This window comes from Cygnus olor, chromosome 3 (assembly GCF_009769625.2).
Source record: "Cygnus olor isolate bCygOlo1 chromosome 3, bCygOlo1.pri.v2, whole genome shotgun sequence".
Lineage (NCBI taxonomy): Eukaryota > Metazoa > Chordata > Aves > Anseriformes > Anatidae > Cygnus > Cygnus olor.
In genome coordinates this window covers 49,571,993-49,598,545 of record NC_049171.1, presented here as the reverse complement: position 1 = coordinate 49,598,545, position 26,553 = coordinate 49,571,993, and the positions used below count along the sequence as shown (strand labels likewise).

Here is a 26,553-nt window from a genome sequence, read left to right as displayed (position 1 = left end):
CCCTGCTTACGACAGCCACAAGGCAACAAGAAACTTGCTTTACAACTTGTAGTCCAAGTCCACCTAAGGGAGGCAGTGCTCCACGGGATCAGAGACATGCTGCTAATAACAGCAAGAGGCTGGCGTCAACATCCCAGTAGTCTCTTCCCATGTGTGGGAACTAATACTGATGATTTTTAAATTGGTCCCATCCTTGCTAAAGAGCTGCAATAGCTAAGTTAGAGTAGCAACAAGTCATTCCTATCCAGTTCCCATGAAAATTAAAGGCGGGATATAAAACAGAGCTCCTATTATCTAATAAATTAGATTTATGGAAGTAAAACAGAATGTAAGATCACAAGGGAATGTTTTCTCATAGCATTATCCTTTCTGTATACATTTGCTGGAGATTGAACTGCAATAGGCTGTGGCTCCTTTAACCATGTGTATTCACAAAACAAAAGATTAAAAATTTGTAAAACATCTATGACAAAAAATCTACGTTATTCCGTCTACCACAGCAGCAGTTCTAAAATAAATCAGTTTTATCATCAGAGAGTGCCACATAAGCTTGGATGCAAGTCATCAATCCATCTCCTTCCTTACAGTTCATGCAGCAGAAACAATTTTAAATTGGGCAACGGCTTGCTAAACATAACGAGTGTTAATTGAAAGTCCTTAGACTGGTTTGTGTTACTAGGGAAAATAAACAGTTTTATGAATATTTTGTTACAAAACATGATTTTTGAGGGGTGGGATTTTATTAAAAGTTGTTATTAAAAGTTGTTATCTGTAACCCAGATTGACAAACCCTTCCCTTCTTCACCGTGACGTTACATCACGTTTTTTGAAAGTAAACAGCAAGAGAATATCAACAATTCTGACTATCAAATTTTCTTAATGTTTAGCAAACCAAAAACACTTTCACATGACTGATCAAATACTTTTACCAATTCCCATCCAAGTGTTTTATACTTATTAATAAACTAAGCCACAGCACACTAGAAATGAGGAAGCTTAATCTCTATTTCAGTTCCAACAGTAGAACAATTCTGCAGCTAAACCAGAACCCACCACCCTGTTCCTCAGTTAAGATTTCCTTCATGCTCCTCTTTGAATAGTAAACTTCTGTATGAAGGTTAGGAAACACTAAGTTTCACACGACTTCTGGACCCTCACACAAGGAAAGGTGATGGCCTAGAGCAGAGCTCTAGGGGAGCAGCAACAGTGCCACGAGGCGCAGCCACCAGCGGAGTGATCGCTCCTCAACACAGCAGGTCTCGACCCAGACAGAGCTGCCGAGGGAAGACACAGCTCAGCAGGACTGGACCCCTCACCAAGGGAGCAGCAGAGGGACCACTGGAGGAACTAAACATCTCACCACATGAAGGAAACGTGAGAACCTCAACACATGGCACGGCGTCAGAGATGGCAGGGACTGACTGGGTCTTCTCCATGACCCTGCAGCTTCAGGAGTCCAAACCTGCAACCACACTGAAGGAACAGTGGGCAGACAGTGCAAGTTAGGGAGAATCCAGCAAAGAGCTGTGATGATGGCCAAGGAACGTCTGACGCACAGTGAGACACAGAGCCAGGGGTGGTTAGGCTGGGAAGAAAATCCTCACAAAGGGATATGGGGCCAGCGTGCATACCTGAAGGGAAGAACTGGAAGAAGTTTGAACCAAACTCTACACAGTGGTATTCAGTGGAAGGACAAGAGGGAATGGTCATGAACTGAAATACAGGAAATCCCATTGAAACGTAAGAAAAATCTTCTTTACTGTGACGGTGGTCAAACACTGAATAAAGTTGCCCATGGAGGCTGTGGAGTCTCCATCCCTGGAGATGGTCAAAACCCAACCAGGCACGGTCCTGAGCACCCTGCTGTGGTAGACAGCTGCAAGTACAGAAGCTGCGGTAAACAATTTCTAGAGGTCCTTTCCAACCTTGGCCATTTTGTCATTACCTGAAATTACCAAATTAGCCCAAACTGCATAAAAAAGTATACAAATTTAGAAGCGTGCTATAATACAGTTTGAGAATGGTCAATCACATTTCGGCATGCAGACCAAGTAGGTAAATAAAAGGAAAGGAGCCTGATAACATTTAAACTTCAAGTGAACCTTTAACAACGCTGCGTCACAAGAGGCTAAAGAAATCAAATAATAAGAAACAAGACTCAATACTACCAGGAAACTAGCGTCTGGAGGCAAAGCAGGCTAAGTTAAAAGACAAAAATTACCATTATGGTTAGGCAAACAACACTGGTGCATCTTGCTGAGTCTAGCAAGAGGGTCTATTAATAAACATACAATTTGCTGACTTCCTCTTTAGACAACAGTTATTTAGACTAGCTTAAAATCAGGAAGGGATTTGAGGAACAAAGAACACTGGCCAAAATGGATGAATAAGAAGAAACTGAGCAGACTACTGGAACCAATTAACCAAAACAAATTTGAAAATGAAGGGGCAATACATAGTGGAAAGCTTCAAAGCCAGCTATCTGAACTGCACTACATGCAGGTATTGACAAAAAGCAGCCAACATTAGGCTATCTCAATAACGCAAAATAGATAGCGCAATGCCATCACAACATAACTTACGCCATAAAATGGCAAAGCCTCATCTGGAGCATGAGGCACAGTACCTTTCTTCTCCATCTTGCAAAAGAATATAGAAAAATTAGACAATGACGTAGAAAAAAATATTAACCTACAGCATGAAAATTGGTAAGACTTGAGAGGTTTATCCAAGGAAAAGACACAGGGGGACACACGTGAAAATACATATACACACCAGCTGCACACCACACACACACACCTGTCCTAAGCCACTTCACCCGAAAGCAAAATGTCAGATGACAGACCAGCAAAACATTCAGATAAGGTATGTTTAAACCAAAGAAGGAAAAAAGTTTCTTCTGCTACTTGGAAATCAGATTGGTTTTCATCCAGATTTTCTATCTGCAGCACAGTCCAACCACATGATGCTTCTTACTTGGATTAGAAATGAGAGTGCTCAATAAAAAGTTTAGAAATTGCTGTTTTAGGGTGAGGCTAGGAAACAGTTTTAACAACGTCTAAAGAGCCATCAAGCAACATATTTCTCTTACGAATAAAAAATAAGCCAAAGGAAGTTTCATTTAATAGTTTTAAGTAGTTTTAAACTGTTTTAAGGTCACGTTAACTCGTGAACTCTTTCATTATTTACTTTGATGCATGTAACTAGGTTAGCATAGCTACAGGCAGGCACTAAACTACAGCTAGCTGTTTAGTGCTCCAAGAGCACCACCAGTTCTAACAAAACTTCATCGTACACTAACAGCAAATTACACTGCACAACATTCAATAGCATTTTGATTTCATCCAGCTTGTCAGCTCATAAATAAAGTACAGTAAAATTTTTGCATTTATGAGGATTCAGTTGAAGGAGATTGTGGAGTACGCAGTTTGTCTGAAAGGCAGCACAGGCAAGTGCTTAACTTGAGGCACCTGTGTCTCACACGCAGAATGGTTACAGTAGCCAGTCATTCTTATACTTTTATACCTGTGAAACTGAAGTACTACTTCTAAAGATGGCCATAAAAACTGGTACAAGCACACCTCTTCCTGAAAGTCTTAAATTTGCCATTTTTGCTGTATTTGCTAATTCATGACTCCACTGAAAAACATATTGCATGCCACAGGACTGTACTAAAATGACAGTAAATAAAGGGTCCCACTAATTTAACTAAGCAAGCCGCTCTGATGTGCACATACTCTGTTACAAGCTCATATTTGTCAATTTATAGAAGTAATTCTTCTTTCTTTCATCATATCTATTTTATTAATTAAAACATTGTCTGGATTTTTATCTGTCAAATCTAAGTCCCGCCATCCAACTTTGATGGCTCCAAGCCAAGGGAGAGTTGTTTGTAGACCACTTTACCCTTTTATTAGTCAGACCATCCTCAAGCCTCCCACACAACAAATTTCCAAACTAAACCCTTGTTTTGACAAGTTCCTCTGAAAATAGAAAAAAGGGCTATGAGATTATTGTGATATATTTCATTGACATTGTTTTTTTCCCCACCCAATTTGTTTCTCAAATGCAATGAACTTTAAACAATGAAAGGACTGGTTTCCCGAGACGACTGCAGGCACATTTTTCTAGAAGCTTGATACTTAGCATTAGGAACTTTTCCTTTTCTGCAGTTGTGCATCAATTAGCTTTTGAACAAACAAGAAATGGATACACAAGGAAACAACAGAAATGCTTACAAAATGCATTACATAAGCTATGAAAACAATTACATTTTGAGCAATATAATTAACAAAATATCGTATACAAGTTATGTTCAAATTTTTTCATCAAAACTATGTCAGAATCAGGTGCCCCTTGGAGAGATTTTGAATTTGTAAAGAAGTTTGCCAGTTCTTCCAGTAACAATCATTCTAAATCCTGCAACAATGTTAAGTGTAGTTACTCAGCTTGTTTACCCAGCGTGGATTCTGCACTCTGGAGATAGCCCAGCTGCCTTACCTGTAGTACTTTTGGTTCCTCCCACTCCTTATTTACAAGGCTTCTTGACTGCATTCTCCTCCCTTCTGCCTCCTCCTGTTTTGCCTTTCATGCACATTAAGTACCCATCCATTAAAAAAAAAATGAAATAGCACGTGCTATAGTCTACTTCATTCCTCTTTGCAAGGAAAACACAAGGCAACAGACAACTACTACCTTGTCCTAAACAAATACCTCCAGCAACATGCATGCTTCCAGCAACAGCTAAGTAATTTTGTAATTATATTAAAAAGCTGGATTCTGTGGTACTATGGATAAACAGCTGGGGTCCCAGAAGAGGTTATCTGGAATATTTACAGTTCTCAAAAATCACCATTCCGGATTTTAAAGGTGCCCTCTCCTCAAAGATTAGGATATTAAACTTCATATTTCAAAGCAAAACCATACAACAAGAAAACTTTCACTACAAATCCCACTTTTCAGATCCACTAAGTCCGATTCACAAACTCAAGCTGCAGTCAGTTTGAACAAGAGACTAACTAGATTAAGTACCATCATCGATACCCTGTGAATGATCCGGCTAGGGTTGTCTCTAACACTAAAATCATACTGACTTCATCCATTTTCATCCATTAGTCATCCCTTCTCTCTCTCTAGTGTGCCATCTAATCCATCAGTGGTTCAATAAAAGCAACCCTAAGTGCAGTTTGCCATTTCTGATCATAAATCCCCTTTCTGACAAGGTAAATAGTGCATCAAAGTTTTAGTTCAATTTGACTCTCGATCTTATCCTCATCAAGATCACAAACAGCAGACAAGCAGTTTAAGACAACAAAAATCCAACATCAAGGAACAAAAAGCTGTGTTTGACAGCTGCTGCTTAGTCCTTATGGTGCCTACCCTCATCAGGGTACTCTCAGGTGTGAGAAGAGAAAGCACCTTTATAGCTGCAGTTCTGCTGATCGCAGGAGGCACTTCTGTATTTGCAGTCCCTTCTCCTCACATGCACGCAAGTCATCTAACCAAGGCAGCTATTTGAGGCCATTTCCCCTGAACCTACACCCGTCTGAATTTAAAAAAAAAAAAAAAACAAGCAAAATGAACATCATCTGCATGACCGAAACCATAGCACACCTGACAACAAACAAAACAGAATGCAGCTGTAGCTTTTTTTTTTTAAAAACAAAATTAGGAAGAAAGAAGTGATGCAGGTCACCGTGACTGCATCCAACAGGACTCAAAACTCTTCCTGCTTTTCTGAACAGGCTGCAAAACAACTAGGCTACAAAAACAGGTCCCACCCCCCCTTCTCTGAGGCTGAGCGAAGTGTCAAAAACATGGGTGGAGCACGCCCTCAATCCCACCTCACTTTAAAACCAGTGGCGCAATTACTTTTCTGGAGGGTAGAAGATAATCGCAATCCTCCCTCCTCTTGTTGATTGTTTTGACTTTGACACCATAACCTAACGAGTCACATTTTTTAAGCACAAGGACTCTATTTTGAAAGGCAGCAAGTAAAGCATCAGGTCTCCAAAAGCAGCAGCTATCCCTCTGCCCCACGAAGGGAGGGAGCAGCAACCACCGGTGTCATTTCTCACTCCTGACCTGCCAGTGGCTCCCAGCCCTGTGTGCAGGTGTTTTGGGCACCTCCTTTGACCAGGCACCCAGCCCCATGCATCCATCTGCCCCCGGGGGCAGGCGCTGTGACACCTGATGTGGGGACAGACGCAGCACCTCACCTTCCTAGCTCAAGAGCTGTAGAGCTACATACCTTACCTGGCACCACAAGTAGCTGAAACACCAGAGAGTGCAACACTTAGTGCTCCACCACAGCTTTCTTACTCGGTGCAGAGAGAACACTTGCCTTGGTTGTTGACTCGAGACAGAGATATTGCTATTAAGTTGGGGGGAGCAAGGAGGGAATGGGTTCTTCTCCTGCATCTCAACTTCAGGCCCAATTTGACCCAGAGTTAAGGAAGACGATTTCCAAAGCTACTGTAAAGGTCTGTAATAACTCCGCACTGCAAGTTTCCTAGAAGGCTAACACCTCTGCAGGGCTATTTCACTGGAACGCCCTTTTTTTTTTTTTATTATGGAGGAACAAAAACACATGAGGCAACGCTGGTTATTTAAGCGCTCCTTTTTAGTATTTCGAGCTGCGTTCTTAACAAGCGAACTTCGTTATTTTTTTCTACGGTAGACTAGTCGCTGTAAAGGCGAGAGGCAAGAAGCGCACACCCCAAGCCAGAGCACCGGGAGCTTTTCAAGGCGCACACACGTGAAGCTGAACCCGGCTGAGCCCGTTCACACCGTGTGTGCCCAAAGCGACTGCGGGGAGCGGGGACGGCAGCGTGGCGGCACCAGGACACCCCGGGGCTTCACCAAACCCCATCCCCTTGGCCGGAGCCCCCCGGGCCCGGTCAGAGCCCCCCCCCCCGGCGCCCCTCACCTGTCTTGAAGGCCATCTGCCGGTCCTCGCTGCCGCCGAAGAGCTGGAGCATGGAGACGAAGAGGACGCCGCAGGAATTCTGGATGCCGAACACGGCGCCGTTGCACCACATGGCAGCCAGCATCACCACCCAGCCCCAGCCGCCCTCGGGGGGCTCGCCGGGACCCTCCCCAGGTCCCGGCACCTCCGGCCGGGGCACGGCCACGGCTCCACCATCGCCGCCCGCCGGGCCCCGCTCGCCGCCGCCGTTCTCCTGCCGCAGCCCCGCCGGGGGGGCGCCCGCGGGACCCCCCTCGCCCTGCGGCGCCGGCTGCTCGCTCACCGGCGCCATCCTCGGCCGCCTTCCTCCTCCTCCTCCTCACAGCCTCACCCCCTGGCCGCGGGCATCCCCCAGGGCTGAGGAGCCGGGTGTGCGCGCCCCCGACCCACAAACGCGCGCGCACGAGGCCTCCGCCGCGCGCCGCCGCCGCCGCTTTATTTTAAAAGGGGAGAGCCCCCGGGGGGGCGGCAGCGGCACGAGGGCTTCTCCCCGCTCCTGATTGGCTGGCGGCTGGGAGGCGGGAGGGGTGGGGGGGGCGCGGCTTCGCCTCCCTTCCCTTGTCCCGTTCCCCCCCCCGCCCCCCCCCCCGCCCGCCGATAAGTGCTCGTGCTGCCGCGGCTCGTGGCTGGGGGGGGGGGCGGCCGTGAGGCTGGGTCGTTAACGGCCGCCTCCCAGCCTCACGCGCCCCCCCCCCCCCCCCCCCCCCCCCGCCCCGCCCCGAGCCGGGAGGAGGAGGGAGTAAACGAGCCCCCCGGTCTCGAACCGAGCCGGTTCCCCCGCGGGTGTCCTCCCGCCCGTGTGGGCAGCGCCGCCGCAAAGTGGTGCGAAAAGTCAAAAAAAAAAAAAAAAAAAAAAAAAAAAAAACTGCCCCTGCTGTTTGTTACCGATAATAGAGTTTAAAAAAAAGCAAAAAAACACCCCAAAATGCTAAGCGAGGGGCGCCCCAGCCGTACCCCACACACACACACACGTGTACGTTGCGGCTCCCGCTCGCCTCACGGCCCTGAGGGAGCGGCTTCCCCGGACAGCTCCCACCTGCCCTCGGCGCCTTACCCACAGCCAGGGGTGACCGCGGTGGAACTGTTTCTCTCCGGGTTTCTTTTTTTTTTTCTTTTTTTTTTTTTTTTTTAAGAAGAAAGGAAGAGAAAACACCACGCTCGCACTCTTCGTGAAACGCTTCCCGTTGGTGCGGAGGCACCAACGCTTCCTCTCACCCTCTGCTCCCCACAGCCAACGGCCAGGGAAAGCTGAGGAGGACAGGGGTGTTAAAATGGCAAGAGTTTTGACTGCTGATCCAAACTCCCAACAACCCGCCTGGGTGTGTGGGTGGCTGGCAGCCACGCACGTCACAGGCAGTTGGGGCCTGCTGAGAAAGAGCTTCTTGAAGGAAAATCACCAGATCAGACCCAAACCCCATCATCCTTCCCCATGGCACCTGGAGGGTGCCCATCAGGACCAGGGCGGCTGCTGGCAAATATCTGCCACGCCATTCAACACGCTTGCTGCCCACTGAAGTCTCTTCCTTTTTTTTGTCCCTGTACCTCCTTCTCCTTCCTACCTACCCGAGGCCACAAGGGGAAATAATACTTGTTCCAAAATAAAGCACCGTGCCTTGTTTTGCACAAATTACTCAGTCACTCTCCACATGAAAGTAGGAGATAAAGAAAGAAAAACACATGAGGACGTAGTGGAATCCCATGCAATAACACACATCAAACAGGTGTCGGATCTAAGAATGCTTGGCTTTGGGAATTAATCAACCTTTGATTTTTTAAATCTACATATCTAGTATCCTCCAAATTGTCTTAAAATAAATTTTAAAAAATACACATAAAAATTAAATGCATTTTATAGATGCACCAATCTTGCCGCACACTCCATTTGTCTTGCCAACCATGCCGGTCTAGGTTAAATATAAGCACATTGAACATACACATACAACAATAGTAGAATGTGGAACAAATAAATATCCCTAACAAAACATAGTATAGTTGTATCAATTACATAATAATTGTCAAAACAAATAGAACTTTTGGCCAACCATTGGAAAACACATCTGTTCCCCCCAAGGAACAAGTTTTAATGCCTGTGAAAAACCCCAAACCTATCGTTAGCTTAAGTATGTCCAGAATAGTTCGTAAGCAGTTTAACATGCAGAAGTTAACACTTAACATTCTTCAGTGACTCCTTGTCCAAAGGTTGCTCTCCAAATCTTGCTGAGCGTTCTTACAGTAAGTCTGGCTTCACCCAGCATGATATAACTGTTTGGAGCAGTTCAGACAGAGCAAACCTTCTTTAGAAACCAGATTCAATCTTCATTATGTTTGCCAACAATGATTAACTTAATTAAACTTTTGATTGCGTTGAAATAAACAAGGGTGAAATCCAAGACTGGATCTTAATGTGGCTAATCAGAAGGGTCCCACTTCTACAGGCACTTCAGTGTTTTTCTAACTTTTAGCTAGACTCCTCAGATCACTTGAACTACCTTCCTGAATGGGGCCCCGTGACCTATATGATATATAGTCAAACTAGCATGAGGCAAGAACCATTTTTTTTTTTTTTTCCTGTTTTGGACAGTGCTCAGTTAAGCATAAGACTAATTCCTTCTCCATATGTTTTTCAATATAATACGTACGTGTTGCAGTTTCATTTCCCTGTTTTCCCATAAACACTGTCAATTAATCCTCCCACTTTTTTAAAAAATCACATCCTTTATTTTTAAAACCATTGTGAACATATTGTGCGCAACTTCTGCTTCAGGACATTTTTATAATAGATTCTATTTTACAGTTGTTAAGTGTTGCTTTTCCCCGGAGTAGTATGAAATGACTATTTTCCCTTTCTCCTCACATTGTTGGGAATGTAGACTCACAAAATCTGGTTCTCCAACACATATGATTTTTATAAATTTGATGGATATACTTATTTTGCATGTTCCTTCAGTACTCTCTATCTTATTGAGCTACTGCTATTTATATTAAGTCAGAAAAAAAGTGGTTTATATTATCAAAAAATAGGGCAGGTGGGGCTTCCCTTTACATGGTCTCTCTAGAAGTCTTAAGTAGATATCTACGGAAATTTAGTACCACTTTTCTCTTTGGTACACTATGCTCTTGTCAAAAACTAAGTCTCTTCCCTTTCAAGACAGGTCTCTTGAGATCCCAGCTATTTCCCTCATAGTTCCCAAGAACAATGAAGAGTCACCCTTCGTAATTAGATAATTTTCAATCCCCAGCTTCCATAGAAAATGTACTTTGCAAACAGAACAAGGGCAGGTTTCAATTCAGTTTGATTTCTAAAGTTTCTGTATCCCAAATATGCACAATAAAAGCATTGGAGTTTAAATCTTGCTATCAAAGAGTTTTTTTTTTTTTAAAGAAAAGACTATTTGAAAGAAAAAAAAAAGAAAGATGAAGGAAAAAGATTAGCTCTGGAAATATACCTGAAAGAAACCCTGCACAATCACAAGAAAAATAGTTAGAAAAAGAAGGGGAGAAAGAAGGACAAAAAATGACAGAGAATTGCCATAAAAATAGAGAGAACAAAGAGACTACAGACTTGTATACAGATTACTGTATCTATTTCAGCTAGATGGTTGTTATGAGCAAGAAAAAGAAACAAACAAACATATAAACAACACAAATAGAGAGGAAAATGAAAAAAAATCAACAGAGACTGACTAAGCTGAGAAATACTGATTTCAAACTAAGATGTGAGAAACATCTTGGTTTTGTCTAAGATTTTTTCTTGTTGATAGTCATTTACTTGTTCTGTATGTTTTATTAATGCCCTGCTGCTGATAAAGTAACAACAATTGTCCATGCAAATTTCTCACAAACCATTGAAAATAGACCAATACCTCAGTAGCTCTCGTATGCAGCATCCTCTTCCAGCATAAGGCATGTTTAAATTACCAACTACTTAAAAACATAAAATAATTACGCATATAATTCAAGTATGCTGCTAGTGACGCATCTAGACGTCTTTTTCCATAAATCATTTTATTTGCAGAGCATTTCAGCATTATGTAGTATTCGGCAAAGGTTAAGGGGATAGAATGCCAAGCCTGAAGAGTGCATATTCAGAGAGTTTAATTCTTCTGTTGAATAGATTAGAATTTGTACTGCAGTCAACGAAAAGTATATGCCTACACACTAAGAAAAAAAAAAAAAGGCCTTTAGTAAAATGCTTATCACGACCATCAAAAATTCTCAGCCTTTGTCACAAATTTGCAACAAGAAGCACAGCGGGGGCAAAAGCAAGAAACACAGGCAATATATGAGGCTAACACAAAATTATGTGACCACCTACAGTAATGCACGCACTTAAAGATTAAGCCTTTTAGTTGTTTAATTTTCAGCTAGTATTTATAATGCACCTATTCAACAGAAGGATTTGGCCTTAAGTCAGAAAGATGAGATAAACAGGATAACCATTAAAACACAAAAACATACGGTATCACCAACTGTGTGAAGATCAACATCAGATTAAATCCCTTTCAGTAAGCAGTGTTTATGCATCTCTCAGCCAGACAGGATGTTCTACTGATGTTTCAGACTGGGCTCCTGCTGAGCAGTATGAAGTACAGGGATTGCATCTCACCCCGCAAGTCAATGAGGCACATTTCCAAAGACACAAAGCAGAGATTTTACTTGTTTTCTGTGGGGAGCATTCGGAGGGTCAAACCTTGGTTTTAGCATTTGATTATACTTATGCTACAAGTTCCCTAAAGGACTATTATTTGTCAAAATATAGGTCCCCTCCTACTTCACAAGTAACAAGAGTTATGTTTGTTTGTTCGTTTGTTTGTTTGTTTTGAGGGGGAGTATTTTTTTAAAGAAAAGGAGCAGAAAAAAAGAGGGAAAGAATAGCCTGATGTCCAACTCATGAAGTTGAGAGTAAGCAACTGTTCCAATTCCCACTGCAATGTTTATTTAAAACAACAATTCCAGACTTATCTTAACATTTTCCCCTTTTAGGTTCCCCTAGAGCATAGGTTATGGCTCAAGCCTTCTTCCTCTACAAATTAAATTTCTTTTTAGTTTTTCCTTCAGTGAAGTGTAGAAGGCACTTGACGAGCTGTTATCTGGGACAGCTATCTTCTAACTGCTATTACTGAAAGTAGATACGTGAAAGAAAGTGGTAGTCATGAACTACAAAAGCCCTCTGCCACCTGCAAATCTCAGGTTGCGTAAAGCTGTGTATTTGAAGTCTTTCAGCATTGGATTCCTTTGGACTACCTCGTGACTTGCTCCACAGTGAACACCCAATCGGAGCTGGTCATCTGCATACTGCTGGTAGGAGGCAATAGCAAATTCCAGGGGACAATTCACAGGATTTACTTTAAACATTAACATTTACGATGAGATAAGTGATATTAAAGGAGCCCAGATGAATAACTTAGATGTAGATATGAGAACTCTAGGCATCTAAAATTTGGTGAAATTAATCCCACCCTCAGATATCAAGTTGAAGAACATCTTAAGATAACTTTTGTTCAGACCCTCAAACGTGGAATTTGTTTTGATCCCATTGAGAAACGAGGAAGCACGAAGAATACATTGCCGTAGCATGATCATTTGCCTCTTCCTTGGCAGTGAAATAACTAACACTTTTGGCAACATTTTCACTCGGCTTCAAAGTTAACAACTCTTTCAAATGAGCAGGAACTGCTTCAAGCCATCATTTTAGGATGTCTTCAGGCTTGGCTTGATACCACTATCCAGGTCAAGTATTTCATACTGCATCCCTTATCATAGGATCTAACTACCTCTAAGTTCCTTTGTCTGTTTACATAGATTTAATATCTTTCAGAACACCTTCGCAATCTCAACAGCTCCATTTTGTTTTAAACAAGAGTATGGAGGGTCAGAGAAGCAAATATTTTATCAAATAAACCCTATCTGATTATTTTCTAGAAGTAGATTTGTTGTCTGCTCAGTTGCTACTCAATTAACTTTTCAGACTAAAAAAAAAAGAGCTGCTACCACTGCTGATACTATGTAAGTAACAAATCACCAAGAATAGAAGCGACACTAATCTTACTTGCTTTTTAAGAATTCTAATTTCTATTCCAATTAAATTAATTTTATATATCACCAATTTTCTTTTTGTCACTTTGAAAGTGCTTCTATATGAAAGGCTACAGCAAGGGTTAGCAGGTGTTAGTGGCCCCATTTCAAGATATGATTTACAACACTGTCAGCATTTTACTTACTGGGTAAGCAAAACTGTGTATCTGGATGAGTCAATTCAAATATTAAGGCATATTAAAGCTGTTAACAAAGTCTTCCGTGTGGAAAGTCTACTTGCCTTTGCAAATTGAATTGATTTCTGTAGAAAAATACAAACATTAAAAAAAAAAAAAAAGACATTTTAAGAGTAGTATAAGGATACTAAATATATCAAGGAATATTTTCAGACTGTGTACATATTTACATTGAAATACTTAAACCAGATTGGACACATACTAACTATAGGATAAATCACTTCATACAGCATAACACCTTGCATAAAAGTTCTTCATAAAAGCACTTTAAAAGAACTTCATAAAAGAAAGTTGGCGTAAAAGATCTTCATTCTATTTTTCTATTCACAAATTGTTGTTCTAATATATATAAAAAGTAACAGAATGGCAATCTTTTAAACATTTTTTGAAATTACTTTGCTAGCTCTATATCTCTTCCTTAACTTCTATCTGAAATACTGATTTTAAAGTGATGTATGCCACAGCAAAAAAAAAAAAAATGTAGTCGGTTGCAGGTCAATCCAGAAAAAAGGAAAATACATACTGTCTATGGTTTTCTCCAATTGGTAAATATTTTACCCACCCAATTTACCATTGGTAAATATTTTACCCATATTCATCCCATATCTGGTAATATGGGTAAAATAGCTTTTTAAAAAGTCATATAGAAATGCCTCATTCATTTTGCAACAACTGCATTTTGTAAAATAATTAACATGAAATAGAAAGCAGAACTGAGGTGATTCTTGAATTGACAGGGGTTTCTTCTTTTGAAATTAAATAAATCAGATATCAATGCCCTTCCTCAAAATACATGCTTGCTTAGTGCTAACTATAAATACACCACTTGCTCAAAAGTAAGCACACGCGCAGATCCTGCACTTTCTCTTTACACTCTGATTTAAAAAAAAAATAATCCTTACCAGATTAACAGTAAACCTTATTTTAGGTATAGAAATAATATAAAGGAATACAAAGAAAAAAGAATCTATAGTGTAGAGAATATTGATGCTACAAAACTTCATAAAGGAATCCCAAATTTAGCTGTTACTGTTTCCCATGTTGCTTAGGCCAAGAAAGACAGTGTGCTACCCCTGGCTAGCACGCTCACGAGGACTAACTACCAAGTTAGCAAACAGCTGGTCATTCATAATGCAGCATTTACTTAAAAGTCAGGCATATTTTGTCCAGATTCAGCAGCTCACAAGTGCTGCAGTGTCTTATATTTTAGTCACAAACAATGAAAAATAAAGAAAAAGGTGCGTCTTCCCTCCTTCCCTCACCAGGTTGAAAACAAGATCATTTCAGTTAAGAGTTAATTCTTCCTGAGATAGCAATATTTAAGATTAAATGAGAGCCCATCTAAGGCGTTGTGCTAGAAACCTTCAACCTTTCTATGTTCAGAAGTAACATCTTCCAAACCTTTAAGCAGTCATCAACTGCTTGAATAATCTAATACACAGAGCAGTGCCCTATGCTTAAAATGGGACAAATAAGCTATAAGATGACACAGACCCAAGGCACTTAACCCACATGAATGATTCCTAAGTGTGTAGGAATCCAATTTATAACCATTTGCAAGCAGCAGTATCATTGTTTCAAAATACACTGCGCTGGAATATAATGCAGGATACTACTGTGCACAAAGAAGGATTTGACGTTAGTAAGATCTATAATGCTACTGAATAGGCCTGAAAACTGTGCACTGTGTGGCGTACGATTCCAAATGCAGGGTAAATTTGCCATGCAGAATAGCATTATTAATCATTAAGTCATCTCAGCTTTCTGTATCACTACCCAAACCTATCTAGTATTCTTGCTAAGAAAGTCACGACTAACATGGGAAGGTGATCTTAAAAACAACCTGTGTCCCTGATTTTTTTATTTTTACTTTTTTCAGAAAGAGTGCTTTCTGACCTTTTATGACTCCGTTTGTTCCCAGACATTGTAATTCTACAGTTCCTTTTTATCTTAAGGCATTTTGCTATCTGCACTTCTGCAGCATACCTGACGTTCTGCCACCAGTCACTAGAAAAGCAGAAGCTAAAGGACCACAGGACCTTTCTTATACATACCGATGTATATCCACACATAGAAGGAGGGTTTACTTTTGCATGAGTTAGCTTAATATATCATAGACGTGGAAAAAGTTGAACAAGAAGAAAAATGTATTCTGATTTAAGGCTGTTCACGTATGAACTGTTGTGCTTTGTGGACTAACTACATACAAACCATGGATCATGAATTGTTGTGGAATAATACAGAGCTTTAACTTCAGATCAGCTTTTACTTTACTGTTTTACACCAATCTAACGAACGGATGGAGTTAAACCAGTGCTAAATTGTAGTGTGTTTAAAAAAAAAAAAAAAAAAAAAAAAAGCTCACCTGAACACATCCAGTCTCCTATCTGCTTTTCTCCTTAGGAAAAATAAAGCTGTTCTTTATTCAGTGTTCGAATGCTCGATTCACTCCAATTTAAATATCGTTAGCAAAATTGTTACACCAGCTGCCATTGCCAGATCTTTATGGCTGGTGACACCTCAGCCAAAGTACACACTATTTTCATTTTCCAGTTTGAATTTGCAAGGCTATCAGATGGGAGAGGGCTACCAGTTGGAAAAAGCAGTTTTCTGGTTGTGCAATGAGTCCAACCGCAGCCAGCAATTAGAGAGACAAACACAGAACTCCAGCCCTACGTCTGATGTTAGCTTTCACAGCAACACCGTCACCTCGGGGTAACCTGCAAGGGGATTTGCGTGCTTTCTTTTCTGCTTATTTTGCTTTTCCTATGCTATTAAAGAACTACACCACCTTTTTTTTTTTTTTTTTTCTCTTCCCCCTAGCCAAGATGCATTCTTCTCATAAAGGACAAGATGTCGAGCTAATTTTGGAGAACAATATCTCTCTGAGATATTGACTGGAAGTGCTAATTGTCATAGGTGCATTGATTTCTGTTTTCTGGGTAGACACCAACTTGTTGCAATTGTGTCCAGCCTTAACCTCAGGCATTTCAGAGCCTCACTGGTGCAGACAGACCCATTGTGTCTCTCTTTATGAATTTCCCAAGCAAATTGCCAGGTACAGATCCCCTGTTTAACCCCATGCCCACCACCGTGAGCCTCTTCTGCCCGTTGCCCCCAACCAGCCTCTCTAATTACTTGGACAAATTCCTTCCCAGCCTGCCTTGCTGATCCTAATAACACTGTTTCCTAACAACAGTTTTCGGAAACAAGTTTGGTGTTAAAGCAAGGGGCACAGCCTTCATACAGGATTTTCTTATCCGTAAACACGTAAGAGTTACAGGTTTTGTTTGTTTTTAAACAAACTTCTGAACATAGTCCCTGTGGTCTGCCTCAACTATTCACCACCAGCAGACCCCGGGCTTCCTTTGAAGCCTGAGGCCAGACAGCCCCTCCAGACTTCCCGTTTGACTGGCTTGTTTCTGGTGGCATGCCCTCTCTTTACTTAAGGAAACTTTCTTTTGTTGACAATGCGAGGTTTCACAGGACTCTGGCCACATACAAACCCAGCAGCAGACGTCTGACTCCTGCTTTATCTCCAATAGCTCAGGAAAAGGGACCTCGAGTTAAAAACTGCTAATTGCATGCTCAGTCTAGGAACTCATTCTCATTATAGTTTGGTCATAGCAGCATGACTGGAAAGAAAAATGTGGTGTTTCAGTCACTCTGAAATATTAAGTGTTTAAAATTCAACCAGCCTTTTTGGGAGGACTCCGAGTTCCTCTTCCCACTAATTTCCTTCTTTCCTCCCTTCAGCCCTCAGTCTCATGTCAGGGCAACTCAACTTTGAGCCAAGCAAAGCTAAATAAAGCTTGCTTCATGCCCTCTTTATGCTTCTCCGGGTAAAAATGCCTCCAGAGAACGATTTAAGAAAGATTTTTCCCCGTGCTTACTCAGGACTTCTGCACTCTGGGCGGCAGCATGGCTAGGGACGGAGGCCCAGGGGCAGCTCGAGGCCCCTGTCCCCTTCCTTGTCCCCAGACACTGGCCCCAAAACACCAGGCTGCAGCCAGCACTACGCAGCCATCTCACTGTGAAAATGAAGCAGGAATTAAGGCAAGGGAAAGGATAGCGTTGATATATTTGTCCATGAACCGTAGTGTCTATGGACTGTCTTTACGTCACCCCTGAATCATTCTCCTTATTCAGCAAAGGATCTGACTCTAGTTTACATTATTTTGCTGCAGCAGTCCTCACTGCTAACCTGCTCCAGGAGTTTGTGATTTATTAATGTTATCCTTACCTGCATGCTCTGCTTTACTTTTTTCCTTATGAAATGAACAGCTCTTTTTCCCTAGGTCTGTAACAACAATAAGAAAGGCACACATACATTATTTTTTTTCTTTAATTTCAGCTATTCATGACGATGAATATCAGGACCCTTTGATGTGAGAGGAAGCATTCCAGAAACAAAGCAGATTTAAAAAAAAAAACAAAACAAAACAAAAAAAAAACCACAGACTTGTAAGCTTTGATATCTGATCTGTTAGTAGGTGACAAGAAAGCCAAAGTCCCTTTTCAGAGGTGATTTTTTACACTCACTGCAATATTACGGAGACTCGCTTGCTGCAAACTCCTGCTTCTGTAAGCTTTCAAGGCTGCCTCAAGATCTCTTTTCCTAATTAGAGATAACGAAAGCAGTAATTGCCATCTGCCGGCCAAGCCAGGAATGGTCTTTGCCCACAGTTTATTTCTTCATCTGAGTGGCTAAATTTGGAAATGGATTTGAGCAAAAGAGATGGTGCAACATGGGAGCAGGACAACGCAATCGGCAGCCGAGCCTGCACTCGGGGCCAGAAGCGTGTGCACGCTGCTCAGGCTCACTCTGGAAAGGGATGGGGGAAAAAAGCAGAGCAGGAAACGGTGTTCAGGGATCTGTGACACTCCTATGGTTTGGTGAGGTGTTGATTTAAAAATAGATAGAAAAATATTGTTCTCTTCTGGAAATTAAACTTGAACTTTTTTACTTTCAAGGGAAGGAGATCAGTAGCCCTGGTTGGAAATTAACTTTCGTCGCTCTCAGAGCTTTCTGCGTGAGAAGACACAGGGTGGGTTTATGTGACTGCTTCTTCCCTGACAATTACCCATCAGGTGGTAGAAGACAGGAGCTGGAGCCCCCTCTTGGTCTCCTCACCAGCCAGCTGAACAGCTCAGTGCTCTCCACCTCTCCCTGTGCAGGATGTGCTCCAGCATCCCGACTATCTTGATGGGGCCTTCCCCACTTGTAAATACCCATTTTGCTCCGGGGAGCCCCAGACCAAGCACGGTACTCCAGACAAAGACCCAAAAGTGTCAAACACATGGGAATATTCATTTCCCTCAGCCTGCTGGCCATGCTCTTGCTGATACAGACCCATAATGTGGTTCATCCCCATTGCTGCAAGAGAAACTGCAGATGCCCGCTCAACTGGTTGCCCACCAGCACCTTTCTGCAAAGCTGCTGTTTGTCCTATCTGTCCCCAGCCTGCACTGGTGCATGGAGTTTTGACATCCCAGGTGCAGGATTTGGCATTTACCTTTATCGAACTCCATAAGGTTTTTGCTTGGCCACTCAGAAGGAACTTGCTAAGGTGGAGGAATTACCTATCCTGCACCTCAGCAGGACTGCTTCCTCTAATTCAGCTCATCTGCGAGCTTCATGAACATGTGGACTATGCCACTGAACAGGGTGGGATGAAGTAAAGCAGTGACTTATAGTATTCCCCAGTCTCAGTGGAATTGTAATAAATGGAGTTATCACTCACTATTTTCTGGCAGGAGCTCCATAGTTTAACTGCAGTGTGAAAAACTGCATCCTTTTATGTGCCACCTATTTCCTGTAAGCTTCATTTGATAGCCCCAAATTCACTGTCTTTTCCAATACAGGAACCACCATTTCCTTTTAACTGTCTCCACATCATTCATAAATTTAAATCTATTTGCTATATTTCCCTTCAGTTATATTTTTCTCAGTCTGAAGAACTGATTCAGTCTTTCTTTATATAGAAGCCACCCCATATCGTATCTCCTGATTATCTTTGTCCTTCTCGGAGCTAGTTCTGCTATAGATTTTTTCAAGGTAGGGGTCAGGGATAGCTGAACTGCACACAGAAATCAGGATACAGACACCCTTTAAATTTTTACTGCAGCAAATTTTCATACACTTTAATTTTCCTTCTCCCATAATAATTCTTAACATCTGCCTTTTTTTTTTTTTTAAATGTTATTTTGACTGAGATATCAGAGGGATTTCTTCACTCTAATGTAATCTCAAAGTCTTACTCCTAAATAGCCTTGGTTAACTCGATATTTTATTTTTTTAAAGCTGATGTCAGGACTGTTCATCACTTGCACTTACCAACAGCAAATTAAATTTGACTGGCATTAAAATAGCATTCTCAGAAGAGACTTATGGATATCTCTGCAGGTGGCACTCATCTCTACAACACCAAGTTATCCATCAGCAGCAGACTTTGTAAGATCATTGAGTTACCAGAACACTGGTCAGCACTGCCAGATCAGAGGACCTGGCAAAGATCCCAGAGAATGCGGATAAAAACTGATTTTAAAAATATATAAAATCTGATTTAAAAATAAAATAAAATAAAAAAGTATGTCCAACCTAAACCAAATTATAAGCTGTGGAAGAATTTGAATATAGCCAGTAACTGGGGAGGAAAATAGAAGGTTAAATTCAACACTGAGAGCATAAATGGAAAAAAAAATCACCCTTCTCTATGTACATAAATTAATGGTTTCTAGTATGCTATTGTCATTAGAAAGCTCAGTAGAGAAGAGACATCTTGGGCTTACGTTGGCTCCTTCTCTGACAGTAATAGCTCACTAACAACAATATCTAACAGGCATATAGCACATTAATCATTATTAAGAAGAGAAAAATCAAAATAAGCTGTTGCACATCGTAATTAGTCTTGCAACAATACCTTTGATACTACATACGCTTCTGCACATCACGTTCTCGGGAAGAATGTAACAACTAGAAAAAGTACAAAGAGGACAAATTAGCAATATGACACCGCTTCTACAGGAAAAGCACTTGAATTAATCAGAACTCCTCAGCTTGGGGAAGAAATCACTAAGGAAACTGAGGCCTATTAAGTCATTACTGGCATGAAACAGGTGAAGGGAATGTTTATCTGTTAATGGACATCCAAAAAGATGATCAGGCCTCAAGTTTAAGCCAATAATTACTACTTCACTCTACAAAACTAAATTATGGAACTAATCAATACAAAATATTTGAGATACCAAAATGATCTACTCAACAAACCAATAGGTAGTCATAAAAGAAAAATCCATTAACAACAAAACCCTCAACAAACAGGAAATTATCTCTACCTCAATAAATTTATAAACTGCTGGTTTCCTAATACTATGAGATAACAGGAGGTATTGAAATAAAACTCTGCTGAGTTTCTCCCTGTTCTCTCACCCTTTTCCAAAGCACCTGGAACAGGACACTTGCCCTCATTTTAATCTTCCAGGGTGACGCACACACGTAGCTCTCTGCCACCTCAGATAACACAGTTTATTTTCTCATGTCTTGGGGAAAATGCACAGATAACCCGTCTATCTTTAGAAAAGTCTTTCTCTGAATCATGTCACCTCAGATCAAAAGAACTCTTGATCTGAACTGAGCATGGTTTTGATTTTGGTCTTGTGACGTGGGTGAAAATTCGAAGAAGTAAAGCACTTTGTTTCTACTTAACTGTTCTTCAACTTACAAAACATTAGCATTACTGTTGGCATTACTGGCATGTGGTACTGAATATAAAGGTATGAAATGTTTCCATGATCACAAATCAACTTTCTCCTACCCCCAGAATTTTCCTTCAATGGGAAGTTTTGGCTTTTCACATGATTAGGAACTCCACAAGGTCTGCAAATGTTACTGTTCCCAGAAGTTCAACAGTTTTTTCTCATTGTAGACTGGGAGATGCCAGCGTGTTTGGAAAAGGAAGCTTCGTGTCGCTTACAAACCTTTATCCTGTAGATAGCGTTATTTAAACAACTGCTAATCCTTAGTGATCCCACCAAGATCTCTCCCTCAGCAGCAAGCTGAGTTAGATTTTCTGGTCCACAGAACCTGGATCCAGGAATTCCCATATCCCCCACCCAAAGCGTCGATCTAAAACGACAAATCGCTTAAATCACACAAGTGCTTCTTGGCAAGCACAAAATACAAAAGAAGAATAACGATTCTCCAAACAAAAACAGGAATGCTTGTTCTCATTAAGGGTTTCCCTTGGATTTCACTCAGCAGCAGCAAGAAACAGGGTTCTCTAGGGCAGACTGTCCTCAACACTCTTCTACAGCGTCCAATGCAAGTATACAGGAGCCCTCGAAGGCTAAGATCTGAAGGCACTTTTTTTTTTTTTTTTTAAAGGGAAGCTACTACAACATGGGAAAGGCACATTCAGTCTCTGAAGAGCCATGTGCTGCGTCGATATCTTGATGAGGACTTCTTGTTTACGCTGCGTTTACTCTGCCTAGCACAACAGGGTTCTGCGATACTTCTCTGAGGAAACTAAGTATTACGGTCCTACAACAAATAAATAATTGTAAGCATTCAAAACTGTCTCTTCGTGAAGGCTGGACTTTGTTGGTTTGGATAAGGATAGAATAAGTTTCAAGGCAAACCTCCCCAATGAGTCTGCTATAAAACAGACTGTGCCAGGTAAATCTAGAGTTGGGGAGTTGTGATTTTTATTTTTAAATAAGAGTCTCAGTGGGCCCTAAGACCTTTTTTAGGTTGAACTTGACTCACGATCCTTAGGTAGAAATGAAATGTTACTTTATATTGTGGTGCACCTATGGACACCTATATGGTTATGTGTGTGGGGAAGCAACAGCTTTTTCTGTGTGACAGACAGAAAAAGCCATTAAAGAACTTACTCTTTCATTTTATAATTGATGATTCTTTCTCAACTGAAAAAAACACTTATGTACATGTCAGTTTTCATACAGGCCTCAAAATTGTTTTTGCAGATGTAAGTATAAGTTCTTCTGATCTCTCCTTTTCTCATCTTGCAAGTCAGATGTTCAATGCCCAGGAGAAGACTTAGAAGACCAGAAAGTTTCTGATTTCAGTCATCTGGCTTTTGCTATGAGAAAACACCTCTTCCAAAGTCGTGTCTTAAAAGTTTGCTTGTTCTTTCTTAGCACGCATTTGTTTTGCTTACAGAATTAGGCCCATGGAAACTAGCTCTTTACCCACTAGGTTGAAAAGTTCATCCTGTTCTACTTTTTAATAGAACAAAATTTTCCTGTAAACTCAGCTCCCAGAATCCATTACAAGTCTAGTGTAGCTGGCTCTGACCAAATGCTGGCACCATTTTAATAAAGCACAAATTTTGACAAGTTTTTTCCTTCTTCTCTTCTAGCATTTAATACATTTTTTCTCTTGAGGCACACGTCAGGTAGCCTAAGTCTCCTGCCACAAGCACAAGTCCCTAAAGGAACGAGCTTTACCCTTGATAGGACCTCAACTATGAGAGCATCTTTTGGGCTAGATTTTTTGTGTCCTATACACGTACATGCTGCAAAAGCATTTAACTTTTCCTTATTGTTCCTTTAACTATACTTTTTTCTTTAACTGGGCAGCTTTGTCCATACACACTTAAACTCTTCGGTCACTTCATCACGTAAGCCACAGAACGATTTCCTTCCAGGAACAGAAGGAAAAGAAATAACTGAGAGCCTAATCAGCTATTACCTCTTGAAAAGAGCAACACAGGTCTAACGGGGTTTAAAAGAAATGTAAAATATTTTTCATAACTGAGGAAAATAACTAAATCTGTCTTCAAAAGATTTGAGGATTGCAGTGCTGGCTTTCCAAGTACAACATACCACCATGCAGTATTCTGCTCATGCTCAGACTAGAACAAGTACAACTTGATATTTCATTCAAGTTCATTAAACAAAAGCATTCAATGCAGCTCAAAAAGCCTCATTCATAGCATAGCTCCAGAGCATCAAGGCGGGGAGGGGGGAGGAGAGAAATCTGTTGAAAAAAAAATCTTTATAGCAGAGAAAATCCTTCCAGCTAAGAGAGATGCCACATCAGAAGTTTTGTCAGAAGGTTACTCCTGAGGGAAAGGAGACCATTTCAAGAAGTTTTCTGAACATTATTTTGAAGCTTGCCTTAAAACTGATCTGAATAGGTTTCTTTGTGCTTTGTTAGAGGGTACGCAGATGAATTAATGCCTCTCTTACTACTGACCAGGGCATGTCAGGGGTCTGCACTGACAAACCTCAAAGCTTCTGTGAGCTTTACAGAGCAAAACACCCACGTGCAGTGCTTCCACGCAGGTCAACATCATTCCAGCCAAGCGCTGGTGCCAGCTGCTCCAGCTCCACTACAGCACAGGCACAGGAAAATACATGAAAGCCATCAAATAGGCAGGGAACTCACAACCTGCATGGTTTACCTTTGATCCCAAAGCAAATGCCTTCCAAAAGTCATTTAGTTGTTGCTGTCACACCTGTGAAATGGTGTCTGCTTCACAGGGAAAGTTGTGGTGAAGCTCACTCACAAACATAAGTCTCGCACCACATGCACCACACGTGTTAATATGGATTATGTATGGCTATGTCATATGTATTATATATAGCTAATGTTTTCGACTTCCTTCTCTCTAATATTGGAAACTTCTCGGTAACACAGCTCTGCTCTGGCTTCCTTACATTTGACAGCATCTGGAATAAGCGACGGTCCTCTCAGTCTTTTCCCCCCAGCTGAAGGAGGCAGCAGTCAGTGCTATACCCAGGATGGCTGTGGTGTTTGACTTTTCCTCTCGTCGAGCTCTTTCCTATCCCTCCCCAGCTGCACCCACGCGAGCGGGGGCGGGAAACCCATCACAGTCAAACCCAGAAGGCACTCAGTGAAAACAAATAAGGTTGCTAAGGAACATCAGATAAACTCAAACCCACAAAATCCAGGAAATGGAAAGGAGTTCATACATTCGTTTCAGACAGATGCTGCTCATTCCCTTCTGCACTCATTCTGTCCTGTTGTACTAATTCCCAAAAACCTGGGAAACCTAGAACCTAGGTTCCCACAAGGGCCTGGCACGGTGTCACTCAGTATCTACCTCACTTCCATCATTATTTTTAAATCGTACCACACAAAAAGAGCAAAGTAAGCATATAGTGCAGGTAGACTACAAATTCTAAGCGTATCACCAGTTAGGTTAGCTTTAATTACAGCAGCAGCGATGATGCCAGCCATAGAGCTGGTGCAACGTGAGCCTACAAACCCCAGCTCTGCAGCAGGCACAAATCCCTGCCCTTGCCATCCTGGAGCTCGGCTGAAGACAGCACAGGCTCGGCTACTGATTTGGAACTCCACCTCCGTTTTACCGCACAGGCACAGCCTCGGGAGGAATGCTTTGCCAGCGGGGAGCTTCTCCAAACCAAACTCATTTCTGCGCTCAACCCGTAAGCAAAGCTATCTCCGGTGCATCTTTGGGAGGTAAGGAGATGAAAGCCAAGGGAAAGGGGTGAATGTACCAGTAGTGCCTTGCCCACACCACACAGACCCTGGGGCCATGTTTATGTTTTCAGAACCCGGTGAGCTCTGGAGGCAAGGGGCAACTGAGGTGAGGCAGGCCCCTTTCATCAGCTGCCCTCTGAGCACAGCGTGTTCTGTTCCCCACACACACAGCTACGCTGCAGCACCTGACAATTTTCCTCACGCTTTTAAGACTGTGAGAAATTAGAACATGCCACCAGAAAGCTGTTATATTTAGCCCTCATATCTCCATTTACCTTGAGTTAAATCAGGTACTCAAAGAGTACCAACTGCCTGCCACGCAGAGGTGCAGTTGTGCATGCTGTACGTCTGAGATCACATCAGCCACACATCTTGTGCCTTAATCACTGCTTCACAGCAAGGCTGAACTTCAGAAGAAGCAGGGTGAGCTCAGTTGTGACTTGCCATCGTCTCATCTCACACACTCAGTGAGTCAACTTCTGCCATAAGAAATTTCCATTGCCCACTCAGTTTGCACCAAGATGGTGCCACTTCGACTAACACAAAGTATTTATTAGAAATGGAGCAAATTTAAATCCTTGTTAATGACATAACCGAAAAATAATTAGTATGAAAAAGCTACAGCCTAAATATCCTTACGTTGTATCCAGTACAGCAGTACAAAAAGCAAGAATAAAAGGATATTTGCAAAAGCAGGCCTCAAACACTTCAGGTTCTACCTCTAGTCAGCAGAGACGAAAGACCTGCAATGGATGCAGGGAAGTTCTCCACTGACCAGCTTCCTGTGCTCAGGGATTTTGCATCTCTCGGAAGCTGGGCTGTAGTCACAGGGACTGAAGACTCAGTTGTCCGAAGGTCAAGCAGCCCTCACCTGTCTGAGCTCCCTCTTCATACCAGGAGCCAACCAGCAGCAGCGTTAAACAAAACCTGTGTCACGATGCAACAGTTCATCTCCGAGCACAACCAAATAACCATCTCCCTTTTCGCATGAAGATATGATAGGACATCATAAAGTCTACATTGCTTCTGTGAAAATCGGTCCTCACACACCAAATTAAGCACCAGTATTAGCTTTCAAATCAGGAAGATGGGTATTGACTAGAAGTTCTTAGAAGACAGCATGTCCAGTAGTGCAGTTCTTGTATAACTTTTACCAAATGTTGCTTTCAGTGAACACTGGAGTGGTTTGTATTTCAGAGAGATAAGTGGTGAACACAAATCTGAAGTAGCTTATGGAATTATCAATTTCTCAAATACGTAGTTAGAGACTAGAAATAAGGATCAAGAGAGCTGTGCAATTTATTTTGTATAACGATGCATAATATTTTTTAGGTAAAACATTGAAGATAGATATTTTTCTTAGCTAAATACCCTCAAAAAGGCCACAAACTTTTAAAGCCCTTTCTTTGTCACACTACGAGTTTGATCAAACCAGCACAGTAAGAACATCATACAAGGTATTTGCACAGCCATGTGTTCAGCTCAGCACTCTCACAAGGAGAGCAAAGCTTCCCAACAGCTTCCATCCAGGACGCAGGAGAGAAGTAAAAATAATGAACTGCCTGTTTCTAATGTGGCACTTCAGTTGATTAAACTCTGAGAAAAACAGCAAGGAAGTATTGAAAATATAACTGGGAAGAGCAAGCTTGCTGTGTACACACTTTCATCATAATTATCCTAAAGGACAGAAAAATAGCGTCCAAAGAGATGAGCAGAAGAAAAAAAAACATTTTTTTAAAGTACGTTCCAAAACATAGAATGCCACAGCTGCGTCTCACTAAGCTCTGAAGCTCTCATCCTTTTTCACTAAGCTCTGAAGC

At 41.7% G+C, this 26,553-nt stretch overlaps 1 protein-coding gene across 1 annotated transcript in view; it reads right to left on the bottom strand.

Moving 5' to 3' along the window:
- The window catches only part of SLC16A10 (solute carrier family 16 member 10), a 70,046-nt gene extending 62,645 nt beyond the window's left edge, over window positions 1-7,401 (bottom strand). The window contains exon 1 of the mRNA XM_040553860.1: window positions 6,929-7,401. Within this exon, the coding sequence (XP_040409794.1) occupies window positions 6,929-7,259 (331 nt within the window). The 5' untranslated portion in view covers window positions 7,260-7,401. The remainder of the gene's footprint in view (window positions 1-6,928) is intronic.
- Window positions 7,402-26,553: the final 19,152 nt, after the last annotated feature.